At 36.2% G+C, this 27,949-nt stretch overlaps 1 protein-coding gene across 2 annotated transcripts in view; it reads right to left on the bottom strand.

The window, feature by feature from the left end:
* Positions 1-21,054: 21,054 nt before the first annotated feature.
* Positions 21,055-27,949, bottom strand: part of LOC106874369 (DNA damage-regulated autophagy modulator protein 1) — a 191,234-nt gene continuing 184,339 nt past the window's right edge. For both annotated transcript variants that reach the window (XM_089352828.1, XM_014922083.3), the window contains exon 8: positions 21,055-21,802. In XM_089352828.1, the coding sequence (XP_089208954.1) occupies positions 21,542-21,802 (261 nt within the window). In that variant the 3' untranslated portion in view covers positions 21,055-21,541. The remainder of the gene's footprint in view (positions 21,803-27,949) is intronic.

Genomic DNA, 27,949 nt, shown 5'->3' with positions numbered 1-27,949 from the left:
TGGTGCCTCAGCACAGAAAAATGTTTTTCTCTTTTCTGTTTTTAGTTCTTCTTTTTAAATTCATCCATTGAAGGAGCTGGTTTCTAACAAAGATACAAAGATCTATTGTTGGAATGTAGATAACGAAAACAATGTATGTATGTATGTATGTATGTATGTATGTATGTATGTATGTTTTCACAACGCTAAATTTATCCGCCGTTATGAAGGAAATAACGGGATTTACTCCGAGTTGCAGCGCATGTTAGGGAGTTACTTCCCTTGATAGAGTAAGTCTGCGAAGACTTTTTCTCAGTGTACATCAGAATCTCAGAATTTATTTTGTGTTATAACATAGACAGCGCAGGTGAAAATAGACACACACTGACACAGAAATACACGCACACAAATTCGCGCGCGGACACAGACACAGACACACACACACACACACACACACACACACACACACACACACACACACACACACACACACACACACACACACACACACACACAAATAGACACAGAGATGTAATTGGCAAAAAGAGCTGAAGAAACTACAAGTCATGTGATAATTTCCGATCGAAGACCCGCTCTAATTGTTTATTACAAAGTGGTCTCTTCCACACATGCAAACACAATAGTCATGTGATGGCCTTTGTCAGTTTGTTAATCCGAGCCACTGATTAGGTATACCAACAAAAAACAGGGACAAATCATTTGACACGCTTCCATGCAGTTTTTCTCTGTCGGTTCTTAGAATCGCCTTGAGAGTATAGCAGAATAATAGTTGCCCAAAGTGCCGCGCAATGGGACTGAATTCAGAACCACTTGTTTACAAAGAAATTTTTCTAACCGGTGCCTAGCTATTGTCAGTCATGGATGTAGGGGCAGAAAACTCATGCTGTGATTATCCTGGGAATAAATTTACTGATGTTTCCGAATAAAGAATTATATATTTGAAGGGAAATAACTCTGATATCTCACAGATGAAAAAAAAAAAAAAATGACGATATCAAAGGGAGATAATTCTCATATTTTAACGATGTGGTGTGCATTGTATTATATACATGCGCGCGCTTGTGTGCGCGTGTGTATCAGTAGAATTTGTTGCTTCCTTTCATTCTTGTTGAAGGAAGTTGGAGTGTGGGGCTGGTATTAGAATGTCCAGTTTAATGCAGTTTTAATCCTTATTTAATGTGTACTTTTAGCGGAGTTCGCACTGTTGTAAAGCCTCTGCTCCAACTGTAGTCACCATTCTATATGACTTCAAAGCTTAAGATACTTTTTACTCTATTCGATGCCGCCGTTGCAAAAAAACTCATAACCCAAATTAATCAAATGTGATGTAATAGTTCAAACAGAGAACGCAGCCTACACGGGCTAGGTGGAGGCGCAATGGCCCAGTGGTTAGGGCAGCGGACTTGCGGTCATAGGATCGCGGTTTCGATTCCCAGACCGGGCGTTGTGAGTGTTTATTGAGCGAAAACGCCTAAAGCTCCACGAGGCTCCGGCAGGGGATGGTGGCGAACCCTTCTGTACTCTTTCACCACAACTTTCTCTCACTCTATCTTCCTGTTTCTGTTGTGCCTGTAATTCAAAGGGCCAGCCTTGTCACACTCTGTGTCACGCTGAATCTCCCCCGAGAACTACGTTAAGGGTACACGTGTCTGTGGAGTGCTCAACCACTTGCACGTTAATTTCACGAGCAGGCTGTTCCGTTGATCGGATCAACTGGAACCCTCGTCGTCGTAAACGACGGAGTGCCAATAACACGGGCTAGAAAGAAAAGTACTGTATTTGATGACATATAAAACACATTTTTCAAACACACACACACACACACACACACTAGATACCATATATGTATACATGCATGCGTCTATGTTTGTACGTAGCAATCTCTCTCTCACTCTCTCTCCATATCTGTGTGTGTGTGTGTGTGTGTGTGTGTGTGTGTGTGTGTGTGTGTGTGTATGTTGGCTGTGCAATATGAAATTAATAAGCCATAACTGTGTTTATTTCTTAATACACTGAACCACAAAAGAAACGTGAGACGTGTGTTTTAATTTCATTATGTTAGAAATAAATTTTGATAAATGTGATAAAGTCAATTTCTTGGATGCACTTTGACCACAATCTATGGAGCGTTGCAGTGGGCGGATCCAGAACATCGAGATTGTAAGGCGTGACATGTTCAATACCATGTATGTCCTCCTTAGGTGTTCAAAACGGCCATACATCGTCGGTACATGGAGTGTATGAGGCGGTTCACAAAAGCCATTGGCACCTGTGCCCACACCCTGAGGAAAGTTGCCTCCAGTTCCACATGAGTTGTCAGCCTTGGGACCACCTGGTTCAGCCGTTTCTGCATTTCACCCCACAGGTGTTCGATTGGGTTCAAATCCAGGTTGAGAGTCGGCCACGGAATGGTTCTAATGCTGTGCTGACGCAGGAAATCCATGGTGACTTGGCCGTGTGGGAGGGAACATTGTCCTGCTGGAATACGTGGCTATGGTGACGCGCGAAGGACACGATGTGACGTCTTAGGATCTGGTCAACGTAGCGCTGCACTGTGATGCCATTCCTTCTGCCTGCACCAACATTTTGGAACACATAAGGCCCAATTCTCTCATTCAGGGCTATAGTACCCCAAACCATGATGCTTTGGCCACCCCACGCGTCTCTCTTTATGACACATGCGTCTCTGTAGTGTTCACCTCTCCTATGTTACACCCTCACTCTACCAGCCGAGGTGGAAACGCAGTACTGGTGCCGTCAGAGAAGACTATCGACCTCCATTGTTGATACCGCCACTGTCGGTGCCGTGTAGCCCACTGTAGTCATGCCTGACGAGTTGAAAGATTACCTGCAATTTGGGTCTTAGGCATAAACCAGCATGTCTTGGAATATTTACACTTACATCCCCGAAATAAATTTTCAGAATTTACCATATAAAAATGACATTTGAAAAAATCGCGTTTCTTCTGCGGTTCGGAGTTCCTGACCAGTACTGAAAAGCTGAAGGGTTCGCCATATATTTCCTGCCATGACCAACCTGTCTTTTTTATTTTTCCACACTCGAGGGTAAGAAAACTTAGCTAATATATTTCTAGTAGAGGGCGGCGAGCTGGCAGAATCTTTTGCACGCCGGGCGAAATGTTTAGCGGTATTTCGTCTGCCGTTACGTTCAAAGTTCAAATTCCATCGAGGTCGACTTTGCCTTTCATCCTTTCGGGGTCGATTAAATAAGTACCAGTTACGCACTGGGGTCGATGTAATCGACTTAATCCCTTTGTCTGTCCTTGTTTGTCCCCTCTATGTTTAGCCCTCTGTGGGCAAGAAATAAATAAATATATTTCTAGTAGATTGCGTAACCATGTAGAGGCTCTTTCGTTTGCTGTATTATTATATAGGAGAGCAGTAATGGTGGAAATAGTAATTGTGGAACTAAATATATGCTACAGTAATTTTTGTCCATAGCAGTTTGAAATTCGAATCCTAGTTATTTCACATATCATGATTGTAAGCTGCCACAAATATTCTCCAAGTTTAAATATATATAACAGTGTTTATAAGTCATACGTTTAATGGAAAATATATTCTTTACTACTCTAGGCACAAGGCCCGAAATTTTCGGGGAGGGGGCCAGTCGATTAGATCAACGACAGTACGTAACTGGTACTTAATTTATCGATTCCGAAAGGATGAAATGCAAAGTCTACCAGGGATGAATTTGATCTCAGAACGTAAAGACAGATGAAATACCGCGAAGCATTTCGCCCGGCGTGCTAACGTTTCTTATTTCTTTATTGCCCACAATGGGCTAAACATAGAGGGGACAAACAAGGACAGACAGAGGGAGGGAATAAGTCGATTACATCGACCCCAGTGCGTAACTGTTACTTAATTTATCGACCCCGAAAGGATGAAAGGCAAAGTCGACATCGGCGGAATTTGAACTCAGAACATGAAGACAGACGAAATACCCATTTCTTTACTGCCCACAAGGGGCTACTTAAAGGCAAAGTCGACCTCAGCAGAATTTGAACTCAGAACGTAACAGCAGATAAAATACCGCTAAGCATTTCGCCCAGCGTGCTAACGTTTCTGCCAGCTCGCCGCCTTTAATAGAAAATACATTACTATATTAAATATATTTAGTGTGTAGGCGCGAGGCTTAGTGGTTAGGGTATTCGGTTCACGACCGTAAGGTCGTGAGTTCGATTCACGGCGGCATGTTGTGTCCTTAAGCAAGATGCTGTATTTCACGTTTCTCCAGTCCACTCAGCTGGCAAAAATGAATAGTACATGTATTTCAAAGGGCCAGTCCTTGTCACATCCTGTGTAGCGCTGAATCTCCCCGAGAACTACGTTAAGTGTATGCGTGTCTATAAAATTCTCAGCCGCGTGCATGTTAATTTCACGAGCAGGCTGTTCCGTCGATCGGATCAACAGGAACTCTTGTCGTCGTCGTAACTGACGGAGTGCAATATTTAGTGTAATTTTTTTATCCGTGTCTGCTAACAAATCTTAAAATATTGATGCACTCACTCACTGATCAACACTGTTTAATACGTCTACAGACGACCTTGACTATAATAAATATTGGCATTTCAGCAAGATGAAAGCAATTTACCAATGACGGGGAAAAGCAGCATCAAATATCACCATTCAATATCGAATGATACAACACTGTGACCTTAGCGTTGTTATTTATGCAAAACTTTGATCGGTCATATTCAAATAACAATATATATATATATATATATATATATATATATATATATATATGGAGAGAGAGAGAGAGAGAGAGAGAGAGAGAGAGAGAAAGAGAGAGAGAGAGAGAGAGAGAGAAAGAAAGAAAGAAAAAAAGAAAGAAAAAGAGATAAATAGATATGCATACATACGTATATACATACGTAAATATATACATATATATATATATATATATATATATATATATATATATATATATATATATATATATATATATAACAGTAATAATATTTGTCTTTTATTAAGAAACAAAAAAGTTTATTTAGGACTGCAAAAGAAGTGCTCAAATATAAATGAAACTAGGATAAAAAAGCATTAGTAACAGAATAAAAACACACACACACACACACACATACACACACACACACACACACACACACACACACACACACCAATAACAATGATATAGATAATAATGTTTATATAAAATATTTAAAATGAATTGAATTTATAATTGTTCAATTTATTGCTTTTTTACCATTTCTGATTTATATATATATATATATATATATATATATATATATATATTACATAACTTTTCAGCTTATCGTACTTCGATACGGAAAAATCCCCAATCTTTCGTCTCAATAAACCACTATTGTCCCTTTGGGTCCTGTGCTATCCGTCCACAATATAAATCACACTCGCATGTCATAACAACAATACAGCACAATTATTTCACTTCAATTGGCCGCCCTCTCTTTAACATTACGCCAAAATAAAATGCAAGAAGTCTTTGGATAAACGTCTTCAAGAAATCTCGGATAAACCTCCTACACCCGGATATGTCTCCGTCAACATCAACTCTCTACATGAGTGGGTTATGGTGTCCGGATCCTGATTTGAATGCCCTCACTAGGTGGTGCTATTAAGTTAGACATGGCTTGGGCCAATACTGGCCGAAACCTACCATGAAAGGAAATTCGTTTTAACAAGTCTCTTCTGCGCTAGCCGATAGAGCGACTTTTAAGCTAGCATATAGCTTTTAAGAATGGAAAGATCTACAAGTAGAGAATTTTCGAGAATTTGTTGCAATTGCTTCCTCCAGAGTCATATCCCAATGATAATCATATTCGTCGCAAAAAATCATGTGAAAAAAAAAATCGCCGAAAACTATTGCAGTAATGAAAACATAGGAATCTGAAATTTTAGAATTGCAGGTCTGGATTCAGCCCGGAATATTTTTAATTTACTGACGGAGTTAGACTTTAGATTATAAAAATTATCATACAAAAAAAATTTTTTGTAAGAAGTCACGTAAAAAAAATTGCCGAAAACAATCACATTAATGAAAACTTGGGAGTTCAAAATTTCAGGATTGTGGGTCGGGATTCGGCCCGGAATGTTCTTAATTTACTCACAGAGTCAGCCTGATTCCAAAATAGTATATGTTGGGCTTACAGCCTCTAGGAGTAAAGTTGACACATTGGCCTTCACATTTATTATATTATTATATTATATTAAGGCGGTAAGCTGGCAGATTCGTTAGCACGTCGGACGAAATGCTTAGCGGCATTTCGTCTGCCGTTAGGTTTTGAGTTCGAATGCCGCGGAGGTCGACTTTACCTTTTATGTTTTTGGGGTCGATAAAATTAGTACCATTTACGTACTGGAGTCGATGTATTCGACTTAATCCCTTCCCCCAAAATTTGAGGCCTTGCGCTTCCATTAGAAAGGATTTATTAAAGTTGAAAGAGTGTGACATACTGACATTCACAATGTTTAATTTTGAGAAAACTTTATTTCAATTAAAGTGGATTTCATATATATATATATATATGTGTATGTGTGTGTGTGTGTGTGTGTGTGTGTGCGTGCATTAAAGAAAGCAAAAAATAAAACAAAAATGATAGCGTTCAGAATATTGGCGACAGGAATTTCTGTCAAAGAGACATGGTTAAACAAAGTTGTACATCATGTCTCTCTTTCTCTCGCATACCCACTCTTTTTCTCTCTTTTAGTAAAACATCATCAGCTCTCCCACTCTTTTTCTTTCTCTCCCTCTCTTTTTCTTTCTCTCTCTCTCTCTCTGTCTGGCTGTCTTCGCCACCGCCCTTCACCGTCTCTATGCCTACTATTATTCTCACCCATCATGAGGAATAGTAGGAGTGTCATTGAATAAGGGGATAGAGGGTCTAAGTGTGACACACTAACACACACAAATTAGTTTTCGCATTTATTATATTAGATACATATACATATATGCACACACACACACACACATATTTATTTATATCCCAACTTTCCCTGACGAATTATAAAGAAAGGGAAGCAAGACTAGACTTGTAAAACCGTAAGTTTAATAAATAAATATTTGTGAGTGGAAATATTATTTATTAAAATTAAGTTTTGTGGTTCAACTAGTTTTATAAACAGGAAATTACAACTGAACACACACACCTGATACACACCAAAAATACGCGCAGATTGCATACATAAACACATACAAATACATGTTTACATATATACATATATACTACTTCTATATCCAGGCTATGAATTCATATTCATAACAATAATAATTGGAGCACTAGGTTTTGTTAGTAAATGCTTAAAGACGAATCTGGATAAACTGAGATTTTCAGAAAGAGAAATCGACCGGCTAATTCATACATTACAAGTGCAAATATGTGAGTGGAACAATAAAAAGATGGAGCCTTGTATCTTTGTTGGAAACCGGCTCCCTCTTCAGTGGAACATTTATAATAATTAAAAAATAGAAGAGACATACATACATACATACATACATACATACATACATACATACATACATACAATTCGTTTGTTGAAAATGCATTTGTTTGAATTCCCATTGTGAATATATAATTATACTGTTGAAACACAAGCCCTACTTCGTTTTGCCTTGTATTGATTTTCATTACCATATCTATCGAAGATTTAAGTTGTTTCTAGATTGTCTATTCACTGATATTATGAATAATTAACTGTAATCACACGTTGCAAGCTTTATATTTGAATACACCAAGCTACAATACTGTTATACTCAGCAATGAACTCCACTCAATCCATCCTTAAGCCAATGCCAATACCAGCTATACTATCGTTAACACTGCGTGTCCACTCGAGACGTGCTAGAAATAACAGCTCGTTTTCAAAAGTGCATACACATAGATCCCCTATATGTGTTTGTGTGTGTATATGCGAGCGTGCTTTTGTATGTTTGTGCACGCGCGAGTGTGTGTGTTTGTGTGTGTGGGATACATACATACATACATAGATACATACATACATACATACATACACACACACACACACACACACACACACATATATATATATAATGATATATACACGCATAACATATACATGTGTGGGGGGAGAGGAGAGAGAGTGTGTGTGCGTGTATAATTATATATATATATAATATATTTATGACATATGAAGCATTGAACACAAAAAGAAGACAACATAGTGGGACATGTTTTAACAACTGTTATATTAGTTTATAGCTTAAAAAGAAGGGAATAAATCTTGACGTTTCGGACGATAGACTTCTGTCAGACAAATTAAAGGTAAGTTGGTGGAAAAAATATAAAGAGAAAATGAGATTGGAAAAGAAAAGGAGAAAGGGGTTAGGAACTAAGTGTGAACACAAATTTATGGGAGTACTAGGAACAGAAGAGAAGGTGGGGTGGTGTGTGCATGTGTAGGACGGTATCCACGTACACAGATGAGCATATCATATATATATATATATATATATATATATAAGCACACACTGAAGCATATACATATAATGGACATACATTAACACACACACGTAGTTATTCACGCACACACAAACATGATGCACAAAGAACAATATACAGGAACTACTTTACCAGATCCTTCGCTCACATACATAGCCACGCATACGCAAACCCCAGCGTGCACACAGAGGCGCAACTCTCTCTACATTCGCTCTTCCGTCTTAAAACAATGCATTTAATTCACCATCCAGTTTTCGGGCAGTCAACTGTAACTGCATAAACCAAATCTAGCAAGATTTTTTCGGCGTATTGCACTTTTTAATTTTTCCTTCTTTTTCCAGTTTTACTCGTCTTCTTTCATCTTTTTCGCCGACGAAAGAGGATATCCGTAACGTTATAGTAATTTACACTTTCAATTTCCCTGAGTGCCAAGACAATATCTATTAGTTTAAAAAATTCTATTTTTGTACTTCGCCCCACTACACTCATACATACATACATACATACATACATACATACATACATACATACATATGCATGTATGTGTCTGTGTTTGTACGTATGTACATATGTATTGTTGTAAGTATACGCGCATATGTGTGTGTGTGTGCGCGCGTGTGTGTGTGTTAGAGTGTATGTATATATAAAACACGCACATAAAAAAACACACGGCCGCGAGTACACACACATACGCGCACATGCACACACGCAGAGAGAGAGAGAGAGAGAGAGAGAGAGAGAGAAACTGAGGTAGGGAGAGAGAGAGAGACTGAGGTAGGGAGAGAGAGAGAGACTGAGGGAGGGAGAGAGAGACTGAGGGAGGGAGGGAGAGACTGAGAGCGGGAGAGAGAGAGAGAGAAAGAGACTGAGAGTGAGAGAGAGAAAGAGAGAGGGAGAGAGAGAGGGGGGAGGGAATATGCATCAATTAATCACCAGAAGCGAAAACCGAATGCCGATGTCAAATCCGTTACCTTGAAGATAACATGTTGGCGCTAGCGAGATCGTTATGAGCTAGCGTAACCTTTATAAATAAACTGAGATATATTTAAAATGCCGACCGACTGTTTATAAATAGGACGGGAAATGTTAAACAGTTAAGAATTGTTGGGAAGTCTAAATCAGTAACACATCCTGAATTTACATTGCTCGATACACGAATTTATGAGAAGCTCATGCGTGGTTGCTCGACTAGCAAGAAACAGTAGCTAAATCCTCTCCAAAAATCACACCTCAGAACCTTAAAAATAAAGTGAAGACATTAGAAATGATGTAGTTGTAGATAACCTTATACATGCGGAATTTTCATAGTAGTTTTATCGACTCGATCTGGGTTTAAACCGCCAGCACAACAAAAACGACGGCTATTACCACGACGACCGTCACCACGACGACGACCATGACGACGACGACGACGACGATGACGACGGCCACCACCACCACCATCACCACCACAATAAAAGCAATAACAACAACAACGATGACGATGAGAATAACATCAACAGTAACAACCACATCGTATCTGAATACACACTGTTTGTATATGGGGTAGTAAACAAATTGAAGACTAAAGCAAAATTCTTAGTTTGCCCTGAACTATAAAAATGTAATTGAACGGACATGGTTGTTGAGATGCTGAGATAATAAATTATCAAAGTTATGACATTCCAAGTCACAGCCCTCACTCTCTGTTTGTTGCGAGTATAGTTTATTTTAATCTTTTGATAATCAAAGAATTAATTACACCTTAGAAATGTTCTTAATCAATAAATCTCACTATTTTCTTCAGCTATAAATTATTCATAAAAGGAAATTGAATTATGTGTTTATATGTGTGTACTGTTAACAAGTGAGGTGCATGTGTAGGGGAGTAAATGGATGTGTGTAAGAGTAAACGCATATCTATATGTATATATAGTTAAACGTTTCACGCTTTGAAACTGCATGTTTTCGGGTTCAATGTCACTGTGCAGTATCCTGGGCAAGGGTCTTCTATTATAGTCCCGTGAGTGAATTTTGTAGGCAGAACTGGCAGAATCGTTACCGTGCTGGTCAAAATGCTCAACAGTAATTCGTCCTTCTTTACGTTCTGAGTTCAAGTTCCGCTGAGGTCGACTTTGCCTTTCATCCTTCTAGGGGTTCATAAAATAAATACCAGTCGAGCACAGGGGTCGATACAATCGACTTGGCCCTCCTCCAAAATCACTGGCCTTGTGCCAAAATTTGAAGCCAATATTTAAGTCGGAGTCAAAGATTAAAATAACTGTACAAGATGCATTTATTGCCGATTGGCATGCAGTTTACCGTCGTAAAATTGGCATGCAGTTTACCGTCGTAAAATACGACGGTAAGCTGAAAGCAAATCGTCTAAAAAATTGAAGTATATTGCGATAGAAATCGGAAGTGACGACAGAGAAATATCAAAATTTCATGAAGCACCTATGATATCCAATGGGTTGGCTTCCTATGCATGTCTCGGCAACATCTATACTTATAAGCTCTCAACCATTCACCAAATTTTGTTGATCTGCACCAGAGGTTATCAACCATTTTTTTTTTTATCGACGGAGCCCTTTGGTTATTATTTTATTCAATATTTAATGACTAGTTCTGTTGAAAGTTATTTCAAAATTCTTTTCTTTTACACACATTAACTTCTGTAGGTTGAACCATGTAAAATATTAGAGAAAGAAACCTAGCTGTTTCTTACAATACATCTAAAGCAAAACTTTTTCTGGGGCAGTAAAAATGCTATTGCAGATCTTTGATTTACTAATTTGATGCGTGGACCCCCAAAAGTTGCGGAACTGTTTCCGGAGGGAAATGCAATCTTTCAAGATGATAATGCACCAATTCACACAGCTAAAATTGTTACTGAATGGCACGAGGAACATTCTAGTGAAGTTGAACATCTTATCTGGCCACCACAGTCCCCAGATCTCAATATTATTGAACATTTACGGTGCATTTTAGAAAAACAAGTAAGGAGTCGATATCCTCCACCATCATCACTATAAGAACTGGAGACTGTTTTAGCTGAAGAATGGACAAAAATTCCTTTGGAAACAATTCAAACTTTGTACGAGTCCATACCTCGTAGAATTCAAACTGTAATTACTGCCAAAGGCGGTCCTACCCCATATTAAAATTAATTTGTTTGAAATTTTAAGGTGTTTCCATTATTTTGCCCATCCCTGTATATATATATATATATATATATATATATATATATATATATATATAAAGTTTATGTATGTATTAATATTATCTCAGTTTTAAAAAACTTTGACAATGTAAATATGTTAATAGTTACCATGGGTAGCAAAAATTACACAAAAAAATCAGGATATCACACCCGTTTTATAGGTAGAGATACCAAGTTGAAGTGATGCATTTTGAGTAGATATGAATGATAACAATAACCGAAATTTAGAAATAGCAGTTTAAACACTATTCCACTACCATATTATATCTCCCTAACAGCATCACTCGCAACCCACACAGGCAAAGAGAAAAAATAACGAATCCACCTGGCTTTGATTAACTGTGTACGCGTTTCAGGATTAAAGAGATGTAAAAATATATCATTCAACTTACTTCCATCATCAGCACAGTATTTCAAAATTATAAATCCGAGAATGCTATATATATATATATATATATATATATATATATATATATATATATATATATATATATATATATATATATATATATATATATATATATATATATATATATATATACATATATATATACATACATACATACATACATACATATATATATATATATATATATATATATATATATATATATATATATATATATATATATAAATGTATACACATAATGTATAAAGATGGAACTTGCACATGTTTTCGGTACGTATTAGGCTACATAAGTATGCATTCTTTTAGCGATCTCACTGATGAACTACGGATGACAAATTAATTTATTTGCTCGTTAATAGGGAAACTTGAGTATGGGATTAACTGATATTTTTTGTGGGGGTGGGGGTTCTATTCATTCTAGGGCCATTATGGGCGTGCCTTTAGAATTATCTTTTTCGTGGTTTGGGTTTAACTGCTCTTTTTATCATGTAAGAAGTCCTGTCAAGGGTCTTCTCTCTGTGTATAAATCTTTATACACTCTTATATATATATATATATATATATATATAATAATAATATTAGGGAATATATCATTCCAAACGTACAGGAATATTCAATTTAGTAATACCAAATTAAATTTCACAATATACAATATATGTATATAAATATAATTTAAAGAAGAACCACCATTATACAATTCAGACAATGAAAGATCCCAATGACACCATCCAGAAAACTAATCCCAATACCCCTATTTTTCAACAACACTAATGGTGTCATTGGAGTCTTTGATTGTCTGAATTGTATAATGGTGGTTCTTCTCTAAATTATGCACACACACACATATATATATATATATATATATATACATATATATATATATATATATATATATATATATATATATATATATATATATATATATATATATATATATATATATATATATATATATATATATATATGTACGTATGTATGTATGGGGAGGAGTAGGAAAATAAACAAGAGCATTTAAGGTCATTAAGGCTTTTTTAAGATCAAAAGCTTTGCTAGATTGGAGGAGATGTCACCATTGCAATTCCTCCTGGGACAGTGTCCCTTGTCTGCAAGTCGTTCAACTTTATATGCTGGTAGCGCAAGGCTTGGAATTTTCCTGCATTAAACTGCATGTTATTGTCCTCAGCCCACCTGTATATTGCGCCCAACTCCCGTTGCGGATGTACAATATTTCCAGGATTTTGTATTATCTTAGAGATTTTTGTGTCATCTGCATAGCTAGCAAGGGTGGCTATCAAGCAGCAGAGGGCATGTCTGAGAAGGCCACTATGAATAGCAGTGACTCTAAGACAGTTCCCTGTGGAACACCACTTGCTATTTGTGTTTCCTTTGAGGTGGTTCCATTGACCACCACTGCCTGACGTCTATCTTTTAGAAAGTCGTGCAACCACTCCCCAAGTTTTCCAACTATGCCGAGATCACATAGTGTGTGACGTATCATACCATTGGTCGACTTTATCAAAGGCTTTTGCAAAGTCGAGATATATCAAATCCACACTTGAGTCATTTAGCACCCAGTGGTAGTGTTGCAATAGCTGTGTTAGGCAGCTTCTACCTGGTCGAAATCTATGCTGCGTGTCAGTCCGCAAGTCATTTTCTTCAAGGAACGCAATTAATTTCTTGCGGATTATTCGTTCCATGTGTGAGGTCAGAGAGATAGGCTTATAATTTTTAGCATCTGCTCCGTTTCCTCCCTTATGGATAGGGCATATCATTCCTTCCTTCAGTTTATCTGGGAGCCCACCACTTGCAAGAAAATTCTGAAAAGAAGTTGCAATCGTTCTGCAAGGGCTCGTTTGCACGATTTGAGAAAGACCGCTGGGAATCCATCAGGGCCAGAAGCTGAGTTTGTGCCAACCTCAGATATGGTTACATCTTCAGTATTTCACTTATTCTCATTGGGTTTTCTGTGAGGGAGCCATCTTTTTGGAAGAGGAGTTCTATCTTGTGGCGCACTGAAGCTGTTTCTTTGGCAAAGTTATATATATATATATATATATATATATATATATATATATATATATATATATATATATATATATATGTATATATTATATGTATGTATGTATACAGAGAGAAGAGGAGAAAGAGGGAGATAGAAGAACGTAATGGTGAATTCAATAATTCTATCAAGAGGTGGAGGAGGAGAAGCACAGTAATGACAGAAGGCAGAGTGGAGCTCGGGATGTAACAATTCTACTCAAAATTACAGTGCAGTTATTTTGTTACATAACTGCACTGTGAAATTGCACTGAAAAACACCAAAAATATTTTTGCTATTCAATAATCAATAACAGCACAGTATGTTATTTTCAGTTCTCGACAACGTTTTTATGATATAGGAATTCAATCAAATCTGTCAATATTCTCTCATTACCGAGTAAAGCTTTCTCCCTTATCTCTATAACTTTTTGGTTTGGGTGCTGATCGTCAGTTTTAACCTTCTCATTTGTCGTCCTCTGATTCATCTGCTGTTACTCTGGACCTAATTTGTCAGCTTTCTCGGCCATTCATTGTTACCCGTCTTCTGTAGATGTTCCACCTTAACTTAATTTTAACAAGTGTGTGTACATGTGTGTGCGTTTTCTCCTTGGTCTTGCTTCTGTCGATCGTTTGTTATGTTTTTAGCAAAAGAACGAAAGCTATTATTTTTTTCTACATAAAATATGAAGAGTTTCAAGCTACATGAAATACGTACGTTAACAAACTGTTTGAATACCTTCGCCCAGCATTTACTCGTGGTTTGTTGTTCAAATTTCAGCTCACTAAGAGAATGGGGTGTCAGTCACTTATATGCATGCGTAATTTGCTTGTTCGTTGATCAAATTTCATATCGTTATGCGAGTTTAATTTTCTTTAGGAAAACCATTTGTTATTCGATTTGTTCCTATATGGTTTCCCACCCCTCCCCCACTTTGTTTCTACGTCATTGCGAGCATAATGCATTCGTGCTTGTGCTGAGTTTTTCTTAGCTTGTTTATTAGGTCTTTTGTTCAGTTCCATGCTTCTGCAACATAAATTGTCGGGAAGATGCATTATTTGTAAACTCGTCTTGTTCACTATTGGTGAACTCGGCTTAAAGACATTGTGTGCCTCTATATATTGATAGATTGACAGAGACAGACAAACAGATAGACAAATATGAAAATTCTTAGAAAAACAGATTAACACGAACCTTTTGGAAGAGAGCTTTTGTATTGTGAGTACACGATTTCGTTGATAAGTTTTCAAACACGTATAATGGAGTGGAAGGAAGTTTTCGTAACCAAAGTTTCATATCATTCTGTTGTTATATTAAAATTTCTTAATATAACTTTTAATCTTTTACTTGTTTCAGTCATTTGACTGCGCCATGCTGGAGCATCGCCTTTAAGGGTCTTTTAATCAAAGAAATCAGCCCAGAGACTTATTCTTTGTAAATCTAGTACTTATTCTATCTGTCTCTTTTGCCGAACCGCTAGTTACAGGGATGTAGACACACTAAGATTGGTTGTCAAGTGATGGTTGGGGACAAACACTCACAAAAATATATACATACACATACACACACACACACACACACATATATATATATATATATATATATATATATATATATATATATATATATATATATATATATATATATATATATATACGACGGCCTTCGTTCAGTTTCCGTCTACCAAATCCACTCACAGGCTTTGGTCGGCCCGAGGCTATAGTAGAAAACACTTGGCCAAGGCGTCACGCAGAGGGACTGAACCCGCAACCATGTGGTTGGAAAGCAAGTTTCTTACCACTCAGCCACGCCTGCGCCTTTTAAGAAAATCTTTCTTCAAATATTGTGGCTGCATCAAGTATTTCTTCCACAAACTTTTCAACACACACACACACACACACACACACACCTTGATGACTGCCATGAGGCTTGAAAGTATACTAGTCCTTATATATTTTATACTCTATATTTAATACTCAATATTTCATATATTCAATAAGACATTCAATACTTCATTTCATTTTACTATTTATATTATATATTCCATATTCTATATCCCACATTAATTTTATAAGAATATAAATAAAACATAAAAAACAGACAGAGTTGGAACTCTTTTAAATAATATATATATATATATATATTCTGGTTTAAACACCCCATATAACTCCTCATAGCGTTTTTCTTACTTTGGGGAATTTTTAGAAAGTTTTTGCGAATTTGTGTTCTTCATACGGTAATTCCCACGATTATGCAACAAAAATGTTTTTCTTAAATTTTTAAAATCCTTTTCGCCCTGATAAAAGTTTCATTCCTTTTCGATTTTTTTAAAAATCTGAGTTAAAAATACGGACAGTTTGAATTATTTGCTTAAATCCACCCATGGGTGCGTCATCATTCCATTAAATGTCTTGATGGGGATTAAAATATTGAAAAACATCAATACATGTCAAAGTGACAAAGAAACGAGGAAAGGTTTTAGGTGGTCGAGACATGCGCTAAAAATCGCTCTTAAATCAGACAACAAAGGTTATTTTTCATAACTGTATGAACTCCCATGTGTAGAGCACAAATCCGCAAAAATTTTATGGGAATTCCCCAAAATAATTAAGAAATTATCAGAGGTTATATGGGTTGCTTAAAGCAGAATTATGAATAATGTATGTATGTATGTATGTATGCATATATATATATATATATATATATACACACACACACACACACACACACATATATATATATATATATATATATATATATATATATTAATTAAATATATATCATATGTATGTATATTCTCTTTTACTCTCTTTTACTTGTTTCAGTCATTTGACTGCGGAGCACCGCCTTTAGTCGAGCAAATCGACCCCAGGACTTATTCTTTGGACGCCTAGTACTTATTCTATCGATCTCTTTTGCCGAACCGCTAAGTTACGGGGACATAAACACACCAGCATCGGTTGTCAAGCGATGTTGAGGGGACAAACATATACACACACATACATACATATACATACACACACACACACACATATATATATATATATATATATATATATATATATATATATACATACATATATACGACGGGCTTCTTTCAGTTTCCGTCTACCAAATCCACTCACAAGGTTTTGGTCGGCCCGAGGCTATAGTAGAAGACACTTGCCCAAGGTGCCACGCAGTGGGAATGACCCCGGAACCATGTGGTTGGTAAGCAAGCTACTTACCACACAGCCACTCCTGCGCCTATATATATATATTAATTAAATATATATTATTAAATATACATACATATATATGCACACACACATATACACGTATGTATATTGACACACACACACACACACACACACATATATATATATATATATATATACACACACACACATGCATATATAACATGTTCTTGTATACACACACACACATACCATATGTGTTTGTTAGTACCAGCGCATATGTTAATCTTGCACGTCTCTTTAGACGTTTAAGTGCTAAAAGGTAAGAATTTCTTCAACACTTATTATTTGGCACCAAATGATGTAATTCGTAGAATAATATGAAGTAAGTGACATATATTTGATAGCAATGGTGATGATGACTTAGCAAAAGATACATTATCGATTTTCAGTATTTCTACCATTCATTCCTCAGTCTTCATACTGTGGAAAGATATCTGTTTCAATTAAACTTACTGAACTCTCTCCTGCTGCTATTTCACATAATCTACGTACGCATATATGCGACTCTAACTGTATGTGAGTATCTTGTTACTTGCTTTTGAAGGGTGGTTCTCTGAAGAAGCTTCTTAAGTTATCTGATTGACCGCAGAGAGAGAAGGAGGGTGAGTGAGAGAGAGGGAGAGAGAAAGAGAGAGAGAGAGAGAGAGAGAGAGAGAGAGTGATAGAGAGAGAGAGTGAGAGAGAGAGAGAGTGCGAGAGAGAGAGAAAGAGAGTGAGAGAGAGAGAGACAAAGTGTGTGTATGTGTGAGAGAGAGAGAGAAAGTGTGTGTATGTGTGTGTGTGTGTGTGTGTGAGAGAGAGAGAGAGAGAGAAAGTGTGTGTGTGTGTGTAAGAGAGAGAGAGAGAAAGACAGACAAAGACAGAGACAGAGAGAGTGAGAGGGAAATGGTAAGGATGGATCCGTTATCAGCCAAGTCCATCATGAAGATCGTCCCGCCGCCTTCTTTTGCACGGGAAGGGGAGACAATTTTCCTCTCTCTGTGCTGGCTATGGCGAAGGAGGTAGAAGTGTGGTGGGCGAGGTTGAAAAGACTGAAGACAGATACCTTCCTCTTCAGCCAAGCCCTCATCGACTTTTCCAAATTCCACTTGAAAAGGAAAGTAAGAGTATTTCTGTTGAAAGATGGGTGAGTGTCGTGAGGACGGCCCGCTTGAATAAGCCTACTCTGAATGTAATTTTGCGAACCGGAGTTGAGAAGGAGAGAGGCACCTGCTGAGGTACCCCTGGTGGTCGGGGTAACCAGGGGTTTATTGGTTGTCCCTGGGTGGAACTCCTCTTTTTTGGGAATTTTATTGTTGAATTTTTATTGTTAATTATGGTTCTGGGTTCAGTCCCACTGCGTGGCACTTTGGGCAAGTGTCTTCTACTATAGCCTCAGGCCGACCAAAGCCTTGTGAGTGGATTTGGTAGACGGAAACTGAAAGAAGCCCGTCGTATATATGTATATATATATTTATATATATGTATGTGTGTGTATATGTTTGTGTGTGTATATGTTTGTATGTGTGTGCTTGTCCCCCCACCATCGCTTGAGGACCGATGCTGGTGTGTTTGCGTCCCCGTAACTTGGCGGTTCGGCAAAAAGAGACCGATAGAATAAGTACTAGGCTTACAAAGAATAAGTCCTGGGGTCGAGTTGCTCGACTAAAGGCGGTACCCCAGCATGGCCGCAGTCAAATGACTGAAACAAGTAAAAGAGTAAAACAGTAATTGCTCTTGTTTTAATTTTATACACAAAGTTTTGTGGTAAGCCCCATTTGTCCCTTGTGCTGTATTGTCCCTTTTTGTTTTTGTGTTCGGCCTACGTAGTCAATAAAGAAAACATTATTATTATTTGTTAAAAACTCACAGCTTATTTTGCTGGGTATGATGGAAAGTGTCAGCTGTCCACAGCCAGCAGACTAAGGTGACACTTGTTAACTGGTCATGCTTCAAGAAAACTGTGAAGAATCCTTGTAGTTCCAAGCAATGCTGATTTTCGTAGGTATTCTACCTTCGCACTTGCACCGATCTTTTTCAGCCATGTTGATAGCTGAGTGTTGATAATTCCAAGTGCACTACTTACTATCGGTATCACGTCTACTATCTTCATTGACCACAACCTCCGTATTTCCCACTTTAAATTGTCATAGTTTATTTTTTCTTCTTCTTTCACATTGATTCTGTTTTTCACCGGGGCATGCTATGTCGATTATCATACATGTTCTTTCTTTTTTATTCACCACATCAATGTCCGGTTTCCCATGTCTGGTCAGGTGATCGTACTGGATCATTACATCCCACAGGATTTTGCAAACTGCCTTCCCTTCCCAGCAAAAAACAACAAAAGGCAGCGCGGCGATCTTCACGATGGACTTGGCTGATAACTGGATTTATTATTATTATTATTATTATTATTATTATTATTATTATTATCATTATCATTATTATTATTATTATTATTATTATTATTATTATTATTATTGTTATTATTTGTTGTTGTTGTTTTTGTTGGTGGTGGTGTTTTCGCGTGAAGGACAGATCCAGATATCGGCCGGGTCCACCATGAAGATCATCACACCTTCATTTAACAAGGCTTGGCAGGTAATGTTCTTTTGTCAAGTGGTTATGGCGAATGAAGTTGTGCGGCGGCTGAAGATGAAATGATTTTTCTCGTCGACTTTTCGTGAAGAGAGAGGGTGGAGAAGGATATCTTCTCCAGTCCAAAGATTGGTGACTCTGACGAAAATAGTTAAGATGAATGGAATTACTCTAACCATGTATCTGTGCGTTGGAGCTCAACAACTGGACGAGGACTGAGGAGTCATTGTGGCCAGGGTGGTCATGGATATGTAGGGTTCATTGATTAGTCCTTTTTAAAGGTAGCCCTGTATCAGGAGGACTGATTCACTCGCCAGTTTCTAATAAAGGAAGCAAAATATCACAGTCAGCTCGGACTTGCCTCCCTTGGTATCTGGTAGTTACTAAGGCGTTCAAAATGCATTTACTAGTCCATACAGAGTGCTCTGAGCTGGCTATGGTGTTTTAATGCTTAGATATATGTATATACAGAACATATATACACACACTCATATTATTGGCACTCCGTCGGTTACGACGACGAGGGTTCCAGTTGATCCGATCAACGAAACAGCCTGCTCGTGAAATTAACGTGCAATTGGCTGAGCACTCCACAGACACGTGTACCCTTAACGTAGTTCTCGGGGAGATTCAGCGTGACACAGAGTGTGACAAGGCTGGCTCTTTGAAATACAGGTACAACAGAAACAGGAAGAAAGAGTGAGAGAAAGTTGTGGTGAAAGAGTACAGCAGGGTTCGCCACCATCTCCTGCCGGAACCTCGTGAAACTACACTCACAACGCCCGGTCTGGGAATCGAAACCGCGATCCTACGACCGCGAGTCCGCTGCCGTAACCACTGGACCATTGCGCCTCCACACACACACGCATATACATGCTTGTAATGGTATGTGCGCGCGCGTTCGTGTGCTTCGTTTGTAGGAGGTACATCAATATTTTTCTCCATATTCATAATGTTTTCCTGAAGAGATTGGTCCGTTGTATGATGCATATAAGCACATTTAAAGACAGTTGTGAAACCCTAAAACCAAGAAACCTTTTCAATCCTTTCAAAGAAATAGAAAAGAATGAAGAAAATAAAACAAAGAGAGCACAGAATAAAAAAAAAACATCCACAAATCAGAACAAATATCCATTAATTAATGAATACAAGCCATACATGTAATATAAACCTCTCTGTAAAGAAGACAATGTTTTAGTCTGTGTATAAAATATTAAACTGGTTATTGTCCGTAAAATAACGTTTTACTTTTCGATTTCATTCACTCGTTCCCTACATTTATTCAGTAACCATATTTTCTGTTGAATTGGTTAGTTTAACAGTTTTGTACAGTTTGTTATGGAGATGTGTTAGATTAACATCATCCAGCAAGTTTACTCGGCAGTTCGCAATTCATGATGAGTAAAACAAAAACAAAAACAAAAAGAAAAACACGATAATTTCTCCACTTTGAGCAAAACAAATAGCTACAGTGGTTAATTAACGTTATCCTGCTCAGACGCGATTAATAACAATGATTTCGACTTGGTAGTTAACAGATGTTTTAGTGTACTTTTAGTATGATGTATCGATTTCCAATATCAATCAAAATAATTTAGCCATTGACTACGCATGAGTGTAATCAACTTCTTTAATGTTACTGAGACCGTCGATTTTAGTTAAAGCTGTTTGGTTAGATGTGTCCCTGGAAATCTCCAAAGCAACTTCGTCAGAGGTTGCACCGATAGCCTCAGTGGTGTGAAAATTTAATTGTGGCGGATCCATTGAGAAGAGTTTAAATTCAGGCAGGAAAGTTAACAAGTAAGCCACATTCAGTATGGCTAACAGCCACTCAGATATAGTTGCAACGAGATGTTCAGCAAATCCCTGAAACAGATAAACGAGAAAGATTACAGGGATTATGAAAAATAAATTTAAATGCACACACACACACACAATTTTTTTCTTCCAACTCAAGTATCATTCCTCATTGTTCGTTAAAATGATCGCAAAGTTACGATAAACAATAAACTATGAAAAACTAGTGCTTCTCATAGAAGGCGGGCTTTTGAGATTGAAAAAAGGTCGAACGAATTGCCTCTGATAAAGCAGTGAAAAAGAATGTTAAGACGCATTGAATAATGCAGTTATAGTAGATACACTACCAGATAATAATTAATTCTGGTTTTATTGGCCACAAGGGCTAATATAAATTAAAAACATGTAAGGACAAAGACAGGACGAAGGTTACAAAGGGTTTTGTCCGAAAAGAAAAGGTTCGTGTAAACAGTGAGGAAAACAGAAAAAGTACAACAAAATAAAACTCCCAATAGGGGGAGGCGCTTCGAAAGGTTACACGTGGAAAAACCCATAATGAGGTGATCATGGCTGAAATGCTTTTGATATTGAATGTTTTCAAACAAGACTGACACGGTGTTAAACAACAAGGGCAGCAATGTCACAATTCATCTGTACATGTATTGTGATTCAACTAAGACAAAACCAACGCATGCAGGGAGGTGGGGGTGATTATCTGCTGATAGTAGTGGTGGTGATGGTAGTAGTGCTGGTGGTTGTGATGGCGATAGTGGTCGTCGTCGTAATGGTGGTGATGGTATTGGTTGTAGTGGTATCGATGGTGCTTGATTTAGATGACCAATTAAATGGTCATCTTCGAAACAGAATTTTCCTCTACCACATCTAATACAAGTGTAAATAAGTATTCTTTTATTCTTTTACTTGTTTCAGTAATAAGACTGCGGCCATGCTGGAGCACCACCTTTAGTCGAGCAAATCGACCCCAGGACTTATTCTTTGTAAGCCTAGTACTTATTCTATCGGTTTCTTATGCTGAACCGTTAAGTTACGGGGACATAAACACATCAACATCGGTTGTCAAGCGATGGTGTGGGACCAAAAACAGACATACATAATACATACCTACATACATACATATATATATATATATATGTATGTATGTATATATATACGCCATATATATATTTAATTGATCTTTAATTATAATTAAATAAACGTCTTTAGCTTTAAATAGTATAGCTTTAACTATTACACCGGTTAAATATGTACTAATTTTATCTTCATTATTATTATTAAACTTAAACTTCGTTCAACTTGTATTTAAAACAATGATAATTTAAAACAAAGATAATTTATGTAAGATGTTTTTTGTATATAATATACATGTTATTATTGAATTACGGAAAAATTTGGATAAGTACTGTTTTCACTTTGCTAAAGATTTTCTACTATTTGAAAATAATATGTATTCTTGTTTTTATACTATTCATTTGGTTCTTTATAGATTATTTTAATAGATAACTTATTTAACACTAAATTATTTAGAAGTTATAGTTTCATTTCAACATAATATTAGAACTTCGATTGGAATAGTGTTGATATATTTTCGATTATTTTTGATTAATATTATTTGATTAATTATTAATCTTTATAGTTTATAATATCGTTAAAGTTTTTTAAAATCAAAACTTTGTATATATATATAAAGTTTAACCTTTTATTCTTAATAATTTTTTCTTTCCTAATTTTTTCATTCATAATTTTTTCCATTCATAATTTTTTCATTCATATTTTTTATTATTACGTTTGTAGAAATAAATAATCTTGTATTTTTCTATTATTTAATTGATCTTTAATTATAATTAAATAAACGTCTTTAGCTTTAAATAGTATAGCTTTAACTATTACACCGGTTAAATATGTACTAATTTTATCTTCATTATTATTTTAAACTTAAACTTCGTTCAACTTGTATTTAAAACAATGATAATTTAAAACAATGATAATTTATGTAAGATGTTTTTTGTATATAATATACATGTTATTATAATGGACGAAGGGATGATTATTGAATGGTTATTATTTTGATATTATGATATTTTTTAAATAATTTCTCTATCTTTATATAATAAGTATTTCATATTAATTCATTTGGTACTTATTGTTGGTTGAGATATATATCTAATTATTGTTCTACTTACGATCTGACGAGTAGCTATATTTTTGAATAGAACTTATTTTCGATAATTTCAATTGATTTTAATCGATTTAAATTTCTTTTCTATTTGAAAATTGGTTATGAAACACGTGTAATCTTTTTATTATATTTATCTTATGATATTTACTTTACTTTATATTATACTCATTTATTGTGCTTTTAATTATTAATTTTTCTATATGTGATAGTGGATTTTCATCGATGAGTTCTTGAAAATTGGTTATTTTCCCTAAAACTATATATTTTATATATACTTTATCTATAAGGCTCAATTTAATTTAAATTTTTTTATAAATTGATTTTAATTGAGTTTTTTACCTGTAATTTTGGATTTTGTCCCTAATATTATTATTATATATATATATATATATATATATATATATATATATATATATATATATATATATATATATATATATATGTATATGTATGTATATATATATATATATATATATAATATATATATATATATATATATATATATATATATATTGACTGAACACTATTCAATTTTTTTTTCTCCGTGTTTTTCTCCTTGTCTCCGTATTCTTTCTGTTGAAGAGCATAGCTCGAAACGTTAAAGACTTTCCGTATTCCCGAGCGTCATACTAATACATCCTTTTGTTGTTTACACCGCCTGTCCTCGTCTGTTGTTTTTTCGTACATTCTCCCATATATATATATATATATATATATATATATATATATATATGTTTGTATATATACATACGCCATAGAAACCGGGAAACTGGGCCCATGAGCCTGGCTAGGCTTTAAAAGGGCGCATAAATAAAAAAAAAATGATGACGCTGACAACGATAACCATCTCCATCACTACCACATCAATAATTCTTTCTACTATAGACACAAGGTCTGAAGTTTTTGCGGGAAGGGGCTAATCGATTATATCGCCCCCAGTGGTCAGCTGGTACTTATTTTATCGACCCCGAAAGGATGAGCTTAAAACGTAATGCCAAAAGAAAAGCCAAAGGCATTTTCTCCGGCGCTGTAACGATTTTGCCTGATAGCCGTCTTACACAACAAGGATAATTATTTTCTGCTCTAGGCACAGGGCCTTGAAAGTTTTAGGGGAAGCGGGATAGTCGATTACATCGACCCCGGTGCGTAACTGATACATATTTCATCGACCCCGAAAGGATGAAAAGCAAAGTCGACCTCGGCAAAATTTGAACTCAGAGCGAAACAGGATCTATTTTAAAACGGGGGCCACATTTTTCATTAATGTTTTACGTAGTGTTTTTGGTACGGAAAGACTTTCAAACTTCATATACTTATCTATTTTGTGTTATAGAACAGAAAAATATTTTTGTATTCGAATTTATTTCATGTAAAAAATTGTCTTATTTCGATAATTTCAACCAATCACTGACAAGTATTCAGTTGTTTACATTTACTCCTTTGGCTGATTAAGCGATGTAAAGCGTATTTAATCTCCATACCTTCGTTTTATTTGCTTTTTTCATTTTAAATTTGCTTTAACCCTAACCCTAACCCTAACCCTAAGGTTAGGGTTAGGGTTAGGGTTAGGGTTAATTGTTTCAGAATCGTTTGTTTATGTAGTCGGCACTTAATGTATATCGGCTGAATGGACGTCAGTGATTGGTTGAAATTACAGAAATACGACAAATTTAACATGGAATAACTTATGGATTTCTTTTTTTTTTAAGAAGACTAAGAGAAAAAGATGTTTTATATGACACATTCTACCAGTGTTCCAAGTTTCAAAGTGTTTCGTTAATGAAAAATGTGGCCCCGTTTTAAAAAAGATCCGCGAAACATTTCGCCCGACATGCTAACGATTCTGCCAGCTCACCGCCTTTCAACAACAATAATAATAACAACACTGATGAAGATGATGGCGATGACAATCCTTTCATATTTTGGCAAAAGGCCAGTAATTCTGAGGGGGGAGGGGAAGTCGATTTCATAGACCCCCAGTGCTTGACTGGTACTCATTTTATCGAATCCCGTAAGGATGAAAGGCAAAGTCGACCTCGGTGGAATCTGAATTCAGAACGTAAACACGGACGAAATACCGCTAAGCATTTTGTCCGGCGTGCTAACGATTCCGCCAGCTCACCGCTTTGATGAAGATGAAAATAATGATGGTAAGAATCACCATCAGATCGACCACCGCTGTAACTTTTGTTACATCAATTATCTAGGCGTAGGAGTGGCTGTGTGGTAAGTAGCTTGCTTACCAACCACATGGTCCCGGGTTCAGTCCCACTGCGTGGCATCTTGGGCAAGTGTCTTCTACTATAGCCTCGGGCCGACCAATGCCTTGTGAGTGGATTTGGTAGACGGAAACTGAAAGAAGCTTGTCGTATATATGTATATATATGTATATGTATATGTGTATGTGTTTGTATGTCTGTGTTTGTCCCCCCCCCCCCCCAACATCGCTTGACAACCGATGCTGGTGTGTTTATGTCCCTGTAACTTAGCGGTTCGGCAAAAGAGACCGAAAGAATAAGTACCAGGCTTACAAAGAATAAGTCCTGGGGTCGATTTGCTCGACTAAAGGCGGTGCTCCAGCATGGCCACAGTCAAATGACTGAAACAAGTAAAAGAGTAAAAGAGTAAAGAGAGCATATTTACTTCATTATCATTGTTTCGTTTTGGCATTTGTATATTAAATAATTAATTCTCAATCAGAACTATAAACATAATTTTTAAAAAATCATAAATCTGAACAGCCTAGAGATAAGTGGATAATAAATGGATATCAAAACTGTGAGTGATAAAGGTTAACATTCTGTTGATATATGGATATCAACATTTAATCAATTTAAATATGGTAGCTTAGGATAAATGTGCCATTTATCTTCAAACAATCATAGTAATGTTTCTGCATACCGACAAAATATACTGACAATCACGGCTGTCGAGCTGTCTGTCAATTCATGTGTGTGTGTGTGTGTGTGTGTGTGTGTGTATACATATTAGATACGTGTGTATGTGTATATATATATATAAATATATATTTTCTGTAACCCACCCTCGCCCACATATATATATATATATATATTAGCCTTTATATTTTAAGACTATATAAGTATACGTACACATTTATATGTATATGTGCGTGTGTGCATGTACGCTGTGCATTTGAGTACTGTATTTCTGTGTGTGTGTGTATGATATACGTGTGTGCATATATATACATATATATATATATATATATATATATACATACATATATATATATATATATATATATATATATATATATATATATATATATATATATATATATATATATATTTGTGAACAGATAAATAGAAAGATAGAGACAGACAAACAGATAGTTAGAGAGAAAGAGAGAGAGAGAGAGGGGGGAGAGAGAGAGGGGAGAGAGAGAGAGAGAGAGAGAGAGGCAGAGAGAGACAGAGAGACAGAGACAGAGAGAGACAGAGAGAGAGAGAGAAAGAGAGAGAGAGACAGAGAGGCAGAGAGATTTCTTTATGGTGGCCGTTGTAATGGCCTATAAGAAAGAACTGAATGTTACCCGAGAAAGTAGAGTAAGAATAATTCGTATTTATTGTTGAGCAGATGTTATGACTTTCATCACCTCAGAGAAGTCTAAAGCAACAAGAGTCGTAGTCTCTGCCCAAGTTGTATAAAAATATTCATAGAGTAAATGTATGTATGCCATTATTCAGTTTTATTTCAAGATTTCTTGTCAATAGAGAACGAGCCGGTTTCTAACCTAATCCATGACTTCTTCACTGGAATTTCAACAGTTACAGCAGGGTATTTTTGTATGTATGTATGTATGCATGTATGTATGTATGTAAGTACGTATGTATGTATCTATGTATGTATGTAAGTACGTATGTATGAATTTATGTGTGTTTCTATGTATGTATATGTACAGATTTGTATGTTTTGTTTTATGTATGTATTCTCATGCATATAGTTGCATATCTAGACACGCTTATATATATTTAAATGATAAACTTCTGGAATGTTTT

This window comes from Octopus bimaculoides, chromosome 5 (genome assembly GCF_046866305.1).
Source record: "Octopus bimaculoides isolate indiv1 chromosome 5, ASM4686630v1, whole genome shotgun sequence".
NCBI classification, from domain to species: Eukaryota; Metazoa; Mollusca; class Cephalopoda; order Octopoda; family Octopodidae; genus Octopus; species Octopus bimaculoides.
Note: the sequence above shows the minus strand (reverse complement) of the source record. Positions and strands in the feature narration are given on the sequence as shown.